The sequence below is a fragment of the Platalea leucorodia genome (assembly GCF_965183815.1).
Source record: "Platalea leucorodia genome assembly, chromosome: 6".
In the NCBI taxonomy this organism is placed as follows: Eukaryota; Metazoa; Chordata; class Aves; order Pelecaniformes; family Threskiornithidae; genus Platalea; species Platalea leucorodia.
Window position 1 is genome coordinate 59,465,417 of NC_138828.1, and position 12,980 is coordinate 59,478,396.

The 12,980-nt window shown below is 38.9% G+C and overlaps 1 protein-coding gene across 1 annotated transcript in view; it reads right to left on the reverse strand.

Annotated features, from left to right (window-relative positions):
• Window positions 1–5,578: 5,578 nt before the first annotated feature.
• The window catches only part of GRXCR1 (glutaredoxin and cysteine rich domain containing 1), a gene marked incomplete at both ends in the record, with an annotated part of 43,046 nt that continues 35,644 nt past the window's right edge, over window positions 5,579–12,980 (reverse strand). The window contains 2 exons of the mRNA XM_082315264.1: window positions 5,579–5,758; window positions 8,960–9,025. Coding sequence (XP_082171390.1) covers window positions 5,579–5,758; window positions 8,960–9,025 — 246 coding nt within the window. The remainder of the gene's footprint in view (window positions 5,759–8,959; window positions 9,026–12,980) is intronic.

Genomic DNA, 12,980 nt, shown 5'->3' on the forward strand with positions numbered 1-12,980 from the left:
TATTTACTTACGAAAATTGTAAAACTCAGCTCAGTAAAATCCATTTCTTATTTTCATCACTAAAAAAAACCAAAACTCTCAAGAATTTGTCGTTACCTTTTTTATGTGATGCTGAAATCAAAAGTAGTAAGTTTTCTTCCAATACATGTTTACTTACAGCAGAATTCACTTCTCTTATTTCAAGACCTATCAGGTTCTTTTCATTCATAATTATGAGTTCCCAGTTGTGGCAAATTAACTCACAGAGTGAACTTCTTGGAAGGCCTCGAGGCATGCCGCATTCTCATTTTAAAAGAGGCATTTATTCTATACACTACATCATAGCATTAATTTGGTAACTGTATTTCACAGTACTTCACTTGTAAAGGGAAGATAGGCTAGACCAAATCAAACAAGCATTTAAATCACTAGAACAATTATCATTGACTTGAGAGGACTGTGTTTGAGATCAGCAAACTTTAGAATCAGGTATGGAGGTCAGTAAGCTCTATGTCTGATATAGTTTTTAGATATGAATTAAAAGGCCAAGCTAATCTATGCGGCATTACCTGCAGAAACTCTCCTCATTCCAAATTAATATAAAATATTTTATTACAGTAGGCTGCTGACAGGTAAGACAGTTTATCTGTTTTTATGCATCTTTAGAAATAGTACACGAAGGAAACAACCAGAGATTGAATGGAAATCAACTCCTAGGCTCACTGTTTCTTATTAAAAATGGCCGGACTTTTCCCACAGGAAAAGACGCCCATTGGTGTGTTAAAAGAGTAAGCTAGTCCCCAACATAGCAAAACCAAAAATATTTATTAAATAGTGTAATATTAAATAAAATTCATAATCTCTGGGCTCTTAAATAGTGCAAGTAAGAAATGCATTGCTCTGAAATACCCCAATGTTATTACAAAGAAAACAAAGTGAGGAGAATGAAAACCTTGTTTAAAGGGGTCCTCTCTATTTAGTGATAGTAATAAAGTAATAGTAATAAAGTAATAAAATTACTTACACTCTACTCTTATGAAAAGTAAAATCCTGTACAGAGAAGACCAGTCATAAGCTCAAATTCCATCCTGAGACTACATAAAATGAAAGTAGATGTAGGTTTGTCAGTGTGTGATCTTCTGTTGTAATGTAAAATATGATTCTTCTATTCAGTATGACATGGTTTTTTACTTGGAAAGAAGTGCCAAATGCTTTAAGGACATTCATCCCTTTCTTAAAATTCATCAGATCAATATTAATAACAGGAAGAGAAGAAGAAGGTTTTAGGTCAAAACTTGTAGAGGAAAACCTGCTGTTGTAGCCTTGAAGACAATCTTCAGGCAAGCAGGGAGAAAAGAAAGCTCAAAAGAAGCTCCTAATCACCATCTGGCCACTCAAAATTCACACAAACTTCTCAGTGTACTTGTTCGTCTCAGATGGGTCTGAACTCACATGAGTGAATGTGTGTAGATGCTGAACAGGCATCTGACTTCTGCATAGATCTTGTGCCAGGTATGAATTCAGATGCTAGTCCCTACGACATCAGCATTTTATTTTGTTTTAGAAAGTACTCGTGTACTTCTTTCTCTGCCTTATAATGGGCAGTTGTTTCCTTTCCAAAAATTAACCAGAAAATGTTATCCATAGTAGTCTAGTATTTTCTGTCTTACTCTGCTTCATTTCCACCTCTGTTCTAAACACCTTTTTTATTTCTTTTTAAGTTTCTCTAGTTAGGCAAAGTTAGTTCAAAAGTTTTCTCCTTTCAAAACTGTCATGAGGTCACCAAAGCATGTGTATTCTGCAGGTCATTATATACCACAACATCATATTTGTCTAACCATTTATTTAGAGTGATATAAACAATCCCCAGAGCAATAGTCACAGAGTCTTTGTTGCTTACACCTGAAGCAATACCTTTATTTGTCAGTCAGTTGGAGCCTTTGCCACAAGGGGGGCCTGCGTTTATCCGTGAAGTTTCAAGTCCATGAGACCTCAGATGGCCCTCGTGTAAGCCAGTTCCCTGAAGTGTCTCAGTTTCTACTTTTCAGTTCTTTTTCATGAAAGTAACCAGTTGCTAGAGCCCATGAAAAAAGGAAATGAAAAATTAAATTTATAGAAAAATCAGGGAACGGGTTGCATCATGTCATGTCCTGGGATGTGAATTCTGGTAAAGCCAAGAGACCTGATGGCTGTAGCATATCAGTATGGGGGATATGTAGCCCACTGGAAAGCATGCTGCAAGCTACAGGACTGAGAACTCCAAATCATTCTCTTTCTCAGGATCAAAAAGATTATTTTGCAAAGCAGACAGCCTAAGAATTACCTCACTCCCTGATACTTGCTCTTATATACGTTAATATGCTGAGCTGTCAGCCAGAGAACATCTACTGGGATCCTTACCTCAGAGGGGCAACGAGGGCCAGAAACAAGAGGAGCAGAGCGTGATGCATTGAGAAATAGAAAATTTCCTGTACAAAGATGCAGCTGAATGAGTCTTATTTATCATACCAGAGGAGACCGCTGCTAACTCCCTGGAAGTAAAGATGCAATGCTGGTGTAAATCAGGACAGAGCTGCATTCCAAGTCTGTTCTCAGACTGGCTTAAAAGTTGTATTATTAGCTGCCTGATACATCTCTCATACCAGAAAGCATCATACCCCTGAACTGGCTTCTGGGTTTGCCTTAGTAATGTTGCCATTCTGTCACCTTCAGTGCTTCTAGGATGGTTGGAGCGAGCTGAGAAGCCAGACCCAAAACTCTAGCAAAGATGGTAAACCATGCAGTATAAACATCTTCTTGCAAAAAAAAATTGGTTTTGTTTTTGTTTTTCATGCAGGCTGCTACAAGGAAAGTATAGCTGAAGAGAAAAAGCTGGTAATTCAGTTGACAACAGAGGAAAAAACAGTTTTACTAGTACTGGAATTTTGTCATAGGTTTCTTGAAAATATATAGTGCCTGAAGAATGCTCTATTTGTGAGCATTATGTGCCCTGTGTTTTATTTTATTATCTTCTAGTTTCCCATAAAAACCCTCTGGAAAAAAAAAAAAAAAAAAAGATTCTACAAAATCTGACCTTTTCCTTTCATCATTTCTCCTTCTAAAAAGAAAAATAAGGGAGTTTTGCCTCATCCTGATTGTAGGAGTGAAGTGCCTCTGTTAGAAGGGTCATGCCTAGGCTAGGGCAGTCTCTCTGGGTTTCTTGCATGGCCTCTGGAGATAAATCAGGAAAGAAACTGAATTTAGTGTATTTCTTTGTCTTGCTTTGAAGAGAAGTCATTTTTTGATTGCCTGAGAGGTGGGAAAAACAGCTTCAAACCCTTATTCCAGATCAATGAACAATTCAGTTTCACTGAAAATGTTTAACATACTTTGACAAGTTGTACTAATTTGGCCATGTAGTGCTTCAGTGGAAGAATGATGATATGGACTACTTCATCAAGCAGAATGTCTTTTCCAAGTTGAAGACTGGGGAATTACAATATCACAAACACTGGCATTTTCTTCAATAGTAATTTCCCTCAAGGGCAAGTTTGCTTACACCATCTTAAGTATGATATTCACTACTGTGAATGAGCTCACTCCCTAGATCCATAGCATGTTAACAACTAAAAAAAGTAAGTTTTCATCCATCAGAAATTATGACATTCTAAGAATCAGTATTCTGCTTTATGCTATATTTCATTCTCTATCACACCAGTCTAGACTGCAATATTAGCCAGAAACAGAGGTTACATGACAGTATTAAATAAAAGAAGGGAACTGTATTTCTTTTCTTTTCTTCTTACCCATGCAGTAATAAGTTAAGCACATCTGCAATTCAGAGTTTTATAGCTGGGGTGCTGCTAAGCGTTGTAGATGGCCTCTGTAGAAAATTTACTCTCTCTCGTGTTATGCAGAAGATCCAGACACTCCCTCCGAGCCTCACTGTAGAAGCTGTAGGATCTTAGAAGCACGTTCAAGCCTGCACATTCAATAGCTTATAGAATATGCATAAGTCCTTTAGATTCAAATGTTCAAAAAGGTGTTAGCCCAACTTGTCCAACTCCTCAGCACCAGCTACCAGCTCTAGATATAGGAAGTGGAATGGAGGGGGAGGAAATGTTGTTTTCTGTTGATTCAGGTAAGGGAAATAAGGCATCAGGAAACACAAATGTTATCAGAAGGGGCTTTTTTGCAAGCCATGCTTTGTGCAGCTGTAGCTATCCTGCTTTATACCACAGCTGTGCTGTGCCCAAAACACTTAAACGAAAACTGCGTTTCTCATCACAGACAAATTAAGCAAGGTTGTATGGGAAGAGGGAAGGGAAATGGGGTCCCCCACCAGAGTAAGCAGCTTCTAGTAAAGCCAGCTGCACTTACCCAAACCCCAGCCAACACAGCTTTACAAGGAATGAGGCAACAAGCAAAAAGTGGCATGGCTTAACATTTGCTAAAGCAGTTTGGGCAGGATGAAATGGAAGCCGTTTCTAGCCGATACCAATTTCAACAAGCTGCTAAACCTCTGTATTGCTTGTGCCAGCACAGACTGACAGCAGCAACAGGAGGAAGATGTGCAGTGTCAATGTAAGCAGGAGGAGGGGGCCCACTAAAGTACCCTGTTAAAAAGTACTCTGTGGCAGTGCATGAATGCTAATGCATTTTTAGACTGGAATATATCCAATGTGGAAAGCCTACAGTCCATTCAAACTAACCGCTGACTAATTCTCTTGTGCTTGTGTTGGGGAAAGCCACCAAAAATGACAAAGCTATATACAGTGCTGGAGTGTCTGGGCATAGACCAGTGACCCTAAAACACTCGTGCCAGGCTAGCCCTTCAACCATGACAGCGACTAAGCTGAAAAAGCAGAAACCTCATCCACAATGACTTTTTATGTAATTTATAAAGCTGTCTGGTGTTCTTACTTGATCACTGTGGGATCTACTGTGATATGGAGGATTACAAAGCTCTGAGATAGTACAACAATGGTTATCAACATCTATGATGTTAAATGTTTATGTAACTTTGTCTAACAACGTTAATTTAGTACTGAACATGAAGCAGTACTAAAAGAGAAAGCTGATTCATGGGACTTTTAAGAAATATTTCTGTACCTCTGTTGCCACTTAGAATTCAGGCCAGAATTTGGTCATAGCACCTTTTCAGGGAAGTGCTAAGTGGAGTGGTCTTGGGCTAGTCCACATCACAAAATCTTTATTCTCACTGATTTTTTTAAACTGCAGCTACTCAATAATCAGAAGGTTAAATTTCATTCTGCTGTAATCTTGGGGGCATGACTCAGAACTCTGTGAGCAGAAACACATACTATTGCTGATGATCCCCCATAGAAAAAGGGAAGACTTCATATCCAAAAAGGGATAATAATACGGTAAGTTTTGCAGACTACAAATCTCTCTATAAAGAATGTAGCAAAATATATTTCAGAGTTCATGTTATGGTCAGCGACCTCAGTTTAAATGGCTTCAATGATCAAACCAGCAGAAGTATACTACAAATGAATTTTTATTGACTGAATTGGATAAACAGATTAATTTTTAAAAAATCATATTACAAACTGGTGGAGTACCATAAAATCAGTTTGTACATGTGGAGACGCCGTTCTTAACCCGCACAGCTCCTGCAGCGCTGTAGCCCATTCTCATTGCAAGCGGTACATTTGAGGGCTTTGAAAGAGTCTGTAAAGCAGTTCCGAAACACAGACATCTTGCTTCCATGGCACGCTGAGCACGGCAGGAAACCAAAGCCCCCACAAGAGAGGCACTCATGAGGATGCTGGACTCTCTGCTCAGAGAAGAAAGTGAAAAAGACAAAAATGTTACCTCATCAACCACCATAAGCTCTAGGACAATGAAGGGATCCAAGACAGCTGAGAATACACATTCTGGTTCCCATTTTGAGCAATACCCACCTCCCCATCCCAAGGTATACCACCATGGAAGACCAGTACGTCTGCCTTTTCCTTTGGTCAGATCCACATGCAATGGTCAGAGAGGCTCACTGCAGGTTCATCACTCACGTTATATCTCAGTAGCCTGTGTTTATACTTGCCAAAATAGCCAGTTAAAGGATAGCTTGCATACATTACTCTGATGTAGCTTTAGGTCTAGATCAATTCTAGGAGGTATTGCAATTGATTGAATCTAAACTCCGGGCAGTTTATATTGGCATTATATTTTCTATACTGTATGTTAAAATATTGTGACTTTTAGTATTTGCATGCTTGTGCTGAACATGTTGTTCCTATTATAGTTAGAGTTGATCATATCAAAAAGCAATTCATAGCTTCTGACAAGTAGTGCTTGAGGAAATAAGTGGTGTATTCAAATTTAAGGATATAGAATACTGAAGCTTTAAGTGTAAAAGAGAAAGATCATCAATATTCAACAGTTATACCTGAAGAAAATTGCTGCAACTTAGTCTTGAGCTCCCTCAATTGCCCTAATGCCTGAGTAAAAAAATAATTTTATTCTATTTTGTTTTGGAGTAAAGACAATGGAGAACACAGGAAGAGATTTCAGAGACAGTTTTAAGTTTCACTTGCTGAAAATGTTGCTAATTTGTTTAATCATTGCTTTAAAGTTCTATATCAGAGAAATGAAAGGTGCACCACGTTAGGTACTTACCACAGCACAGATATGTGGCTTTAACATTGCACTGTTGAGTAAAGACTTTACAGATTTATTTACAAAGGAAGAACAGTAATCTATACAATTTCTGCTAGTGTTAGTCTGATGAATTATGCACCACTAAAAACTTAGTCACAATTTATTACCAGAGTATACTGAAATATGTACAGATAACATAGTCCTTCTTGTAGCTTCATCGAGAAAACTGAAGAGATTTCTGCAAAACCATTAATAGCATTCATCTATTGACAAAAAAAAGGCACTTTTTGTCCTGTACCTCATAAGCTTGCCATTTTTCTTCACCGGGCACACAACTCCTATTACTGTTCACTTCTCCAGGGACAGTGTTTGGAAGTATGTAATGTAAAATTAGCATTCTTTTTATCTCAGGAGTGCCCACATCTTTCATAATTTATGACGGCAGTTTACTTCATTGGAAATTATTGCAAATAATCTCAAAATTTTAAAATAATAATATTTTTAACCTTTTCATTCATTATTGCTTGTTAGGCTTGTAAATAACTAACTGTCCATGTAGTTAAGGCAACTAACAAAAAACAAATGCAAAACTGTTTTAGTTCAGTTCCTTGAACAATGGCCATTTCCTTCATGAACAGGTGACATTTGGTGTAACCACTTTCTGTTTCCTCAGTAATGAAGAAATCTGTCTGTCTTTTGCAATTGTAGCAAAGCCATTTTTGCAATAAAAAATGACAGGCAAGAATGTGTTTGAAGCAGTGTTTGCATTCATTAAGCAGTTATCATAGTCTGCTGCAGTCTGGCATTGTCTTTCAGATATACTTTCTGTCCCAAGATTAGGGGACACATTGGGCTAGGTAATAACATTATAGGACCCCCCCAAAGCAGGATCTGGGGACATTTCATTCCAAAGTAATGAAAAATGTTAAGGAGATGTATTAGCTAACCTTTTCAGTCAGACAACAATAACGCTGCATGCTTTAATCATATGTATATCTTTGTTTAATAGTTTCTGGTTAGCTATTCAGTATGGTTCAATATGGCCAGCAGGTTCTTCTGCATTTTATACAGTAATACATACGCTGAGTCATGAGGCAAGGAAAGTTTTGCTGAGTTAAGGAACAGGCCAGACAAATATAGAAGGTACCACCTGCACCGCAAAGGGACGAGGCAGTTCACAATTTACTGGATAGTGTGAAATCTACCTCCTGAAAAAGATAGAGGTGAACAACCCTTGGGCTCAGCCTGACTGGAACTTTTGGAGGAGTTCAGGAAGGAGACTCTCTGTAAGAAACCAACATGCTTCACAGAGATGCTCGTTTTGTGATAAAGTCAAACGTGTATGATATACAAAGAGTTACTGACAGCATGTTAGGAAAACATATGCTGTAGTTTGGCTAAATGCAGGGAAAGAAAAACCTTGGGGCTAAATCAACTAGATGTAGCTTTCTTTTGCTCTTTCATCAGTGTCTTTTACAAATATCATATCCTCATTATCTATTTTTAATGCTGATGTTACATACTTCTGAGGTTTATGTGTTATCTCGATTTGGTTAGGGGTGATTTCAAAATAACAAGATAATTAATAGCAATACATTCCTTTTCTAAGGACACAGCCATCCATATAACTCAGATATTATGACACACGTCTCCCCAAAATGTTCTTTGTTGCAGGCTATCCAAAAGAAAATAGAAAACACCTTGTGCAGCCAATAGCACAAAACCAGCAGCAAAGTGATGACCAGTAGAGATCCCAGTTTACAGCAAAGCTGTGGGAGCAGACCCACACTTCTGTTGTCCTCAGGGAGCGTGCATCAACTGTTCACAATAAAAGGCAAACTTGCCCCAGAGAACTACAGTGGACAAGGTAAACTAAGAGCTGGAGAAAGGCATGATAACCTGTAATTTGTAATTTGTGCAAATTGGTGTAATTGGAAACATCCAGCATTTGCCCAGATGTCCAGCTTTAGGTCCAGCCAGAACGCAGATGTGCAGGTTCCCAATGCGTTCACTGCAGTACACAGAAAAGTGGTACAGCATCCACACAAGAGACCTGACTCCTCCAGGGCATGGTGAAGGTTAAATACCAAAGATGATGTCAAAAGTTATAGGAGAGGGAAAATGACTTGCCTTTCCTGCTGCGGCAAAGCCAAGATTAAAGAGACGGACATTTTAATTTGATGTTATCGCCATTCACGTTTTCTCAAACTTAATGGGCTGTGATACTATGATATCATTCATTCAAAGAGAAAAGCAAAAAAAAAAATGGGATCATCAGTTTATAACAGAAGAAAAGGAACTACTGAAAAAAAAAAATCTTCTCAATTACAAATATTCAATGTACATTCCTTATATTTATTTGCAGAAATAGAATTACCTCAATTTTGGTTAAGAGATCTTGCAGTTCCCCAGATTCATTCATTAGCAAAATTTTCTCAGCACCCTATTAGGAAGAAGAAAAAGAGAAAGGTCAGCCAGTTTAGCATGAAAAAACAGAGATGATCAGAAGATGTGGTCTTGAAAATTTAAACAGGCTGAGAACAAATTTGACTCACATTAAGTATTTTGTAATTAGGTCAACCCCAGGAAAGTTGGAAGTAGAGGAGAATCTAACCACAGTTCTGACAGAAGTGCCTGTCGTTCGTTACCAGGTGTCGTATTGCACTGCCTTTTTGTAAAAGGCGACAGAGCTTGGAAATTCTGATTGTGTTCACTTTATTTTACAGGGTATGCTTCCTGACAGAATAAAAAATACGTCTAGTTACCATGTCAAAAATTACAATTATATAAATATACAAGACATCAGAGAATGCAGCAAAATGAGAGGAGGAAATTGTATTTCAAATATTCTGGCAGTTGAGCATTGAATTAAGACATAATATGCCTAATATATATCACAAGGAGAAAAAGGGTAATGAAAATACTGTAACAACATTAAAGTCAGACACAACAATGAATAATAATAATTTAGTCTGAGTACATTAGGCCTCTGAGGGGTTCTGTGATCTGAACCAAGGCAGTACTGAAGTGGTTTTTCTTTTTCCCTTCTGAAACTAAATGCTAAGAGATTATTGCAGACAAAATGAAAGTGTCAAAGATGATGTAAAACTTTTTTTTTCCCTTTTCTTCTAATTAGAGGGCCACAATTGAATGCTTACACTTCACTTATGTAACCAAATTCACTGAATACTAAATATTACAAAACACTTACAGATACTTTTAATCAGTGGATCACAAGAAACCGACAGAAGCTGAGGAAACTGAGGCAAAGATGGAGGTAACTGCACAGTCCCTACTCGCTGCTAAGGATGATTGCCATCTCTGCACCGGGTGGCGGGTTCATGCCATCGCGATGCCCCAGTTTGCTAGTTCCTGCATGCCCAGACTTTTAAATTTTACCTTTGGGTTTCCTTCTGGCATGAGCTGGGAGGTGCAGTGGGATGCTGGCACAGGGCTGAGGGGTGCTGGGATGCTGGCACACACCTGAGACTGGCCATTACTTTGAGCTGCCCACAGTCAGCTGTGGGGGCTCTCGGCCCCAGCTCCCCACCAGCACTGCTCTCCCTGTTACTGGGAGGTACAGGAAAGGCTGCCGGGGAGCACAGGGAACACATATGGACCAGTAATGTACATGTTAGTGTCCAACCATTTGTAGCGCCTCGCTGGGGACTGCAGAGGTTACAAGTGTGTAGCCTAAAAGGCAGCTAAGGGCCACCGAATCGTTGCAAAGGATTTTGTATGTCACCCTACTAAGGTTAGTTTCCCTGTGCAAAGTCTTTTTGCTCTGGTTTTGTACAAAATAAAGTACTTTTTACTCTGTGTTTGATGATTTTCATTTCAGTTAAAAAACAAAATATTAATATTTTAGTGGATGTGAGTATCACTTTTGCAGTGAACGCTATCTTACAGTGCTACACTTTCAAAGAGATTTTTTTTTTAAAGACATATATACAAGGTAGTTGGTTGTGGTTAATTAGTCACAGCGGATGACAGGAGGCTCAGATCAGCTAGCCTTACTTGTGCTGACTCTTCTACTAAAATCTGTTATAGATCGTGGGCACAGAGCGTACCAGCTTCAACATACGCGTTAGGCTCTCTGGCCCCAGCAGAGCAGCTTTTAGCAGTCTGTTGGCCCCTTTCATGCTTGCCCTCTAATCTTTCCCTGCTTTCACATGGAACGGGCAATAGGAGTGATTGGCACAACAAAGCGAAGGCCTGCCAAGGCGGCCCACAGTGTATTAGCTCAGGGCCAAATACACTAGAGCGGCTTAAGACAAAGCTTGCACTGCCCGTCGGATGCGGAGACATTAAGGATTTGCAGCTTTATTGATGTAATTGCAGCACCGCAAATTCCCTAAGCCAGACAAGTCCCGATTTGCCCCTGTTTAGGAAAGGATCTCTTCTCTGCGGCAACAGTTGGCAAAAGCATTCCTGTGACTTCTTCTCCGTGTTACAGTGATGCTGTATGATAACGCTGACTGGCTTTTGCAGCAGTATAATTAAAAGTCTGACAGGTTTCCCATTATAGATTCATATTTTAAAGGATTTATATTTTACATGACATTCAGTTGGCCAGCTGTGTTACTTTCAAAGTGGAAAGCCTCATTACTATGGTTTTAAAATTAAAAACCAAACGTCTGAATGGTTATCAACATTTTTAAGTGTTTCAGTGAGTCTTTTCTGATTAACGGCTGCCTCGAGTGAAATTTGAATAAAAGATACTTTGCAGAGGTTAACCTTCCCTTTGGATCTATGAATCTTAACACACAGAGCCTGTAATTAATAGAGTAATTAAAGCAGCTGCTAAATAAGTCCAATAGCTGCTTTCTGATTAGAAAGTGATATTTTTCTTTTTCTTCCTAGATTGTACTCAGTCCACAATTACCCACAAAGGGACATGAAACATTAAAGAATCTGTCCCTCACAAGACTCACATAAGGAGCACGAGGGACAGTGGCCATAACGTTTAGAAAAGCAGCAAGGAAAAGTGAGTTTTTAGTTCTGTTAACCAGTTAAATGTCAAAGCACCAGCCTGTGAATAGTTTCAGTAGCTCTGTACCATGGCGGAGGAGCCCAGGGGCTGCGGTCAGGTCTTCGCTCTTCTTTTGGCAAGGAAATGCCACAGACTTGGCTAAATCACTCGGTTTTCAAGACCGTTTTTATTCTTCAAAATCTTTTCCCAGTTTTCTCTTGAGAAAGTCCAGAAATTAGCATCATATTTCACGTTCTGTCCCACTAACTGCAGAACTAGGATAAATCAAAGGTCCATTAAATCTCCTACTGCCCAGGCTCTGTCCTGTCACTAAACCAGTCTTTTGCTTACCTATCTTGGATGTAGCCCATTACCATTTTCATTCATGTAATTCTTCATCAAGGAATACACATAGGTATATGTCTCTGCATCTGGCAGTACTAGAATATCTGCTGATTTTGGGAAGCAGCCTCTCTTCCATATGCTTCCTTATATACAGAAGAAATTAGCACGGCAATGCAACATCTCTCCTGTGGACACATTTGCTGTGCAGATAAGTTGCCTTCCTTATCTCCTTAAAAACAAACTTTTGCTAAGTTTACAGGAGAGGCCTCTTGCTAAGGCAGCAAAATGCAATCACACACCTTACCCTTACTGGACCTGCCATGTTTTTCACTGTGGCTTGGCGAGGAGACAGACTGTATAGACCTCTGTCCAAAGCTCACATGCTCTTCAGCCTATAACACTACACAACAACCTAACTAACCTAACACTACACAACTAACCTAACTAACAACCTCTCACAACAAGGTGCCCCTTGGCAGCAGACATGCATGGAGTGTGATTAAATGCCTCAAAATCTGCCCATAAACTAAGAAAATTGACACTGCAGCATAGTACCAGCACCAGAAATGTTGGATTTTATATGCAAAAAACTGAAAGATTTATATGCAAAGAGCTATCAGATTAATTAAACTCTGCTGTTCCTGAAATGTTAAGCTGAAAAATGGAAGAAGCAAGTGGCAAAATGTTAGGTGACTCAATGCAATGATTACATCACAGTTTTACTGCCACAGAGCCATTCATATCCACCCCATCAAGTGAACGCCAGAGACTGTGTTTAACAAAACATGGAGGCAATTGAGAGCTACTAATCATATATGGCCACTGGAAAGCAGCAAAAAGGGAACTGTTACTCCTTGCATAACAAAAAATATATTACACGGGTATTTTCTAAAGGTCAGTTACAAAAGTAACCTCATCATTCTTAGGAAGTAATCATAACCAATGAGTCAAATAAAAAAATTTTACTATAAATCTTGTGTCATTGATTCATTACAGCTGGGAAAACTAAATAGGAAACAGTTTCTTCAGGAAAAAATATATTAAATTCACATATTTGAAAAAGATTCAAGTAGGTTTATAT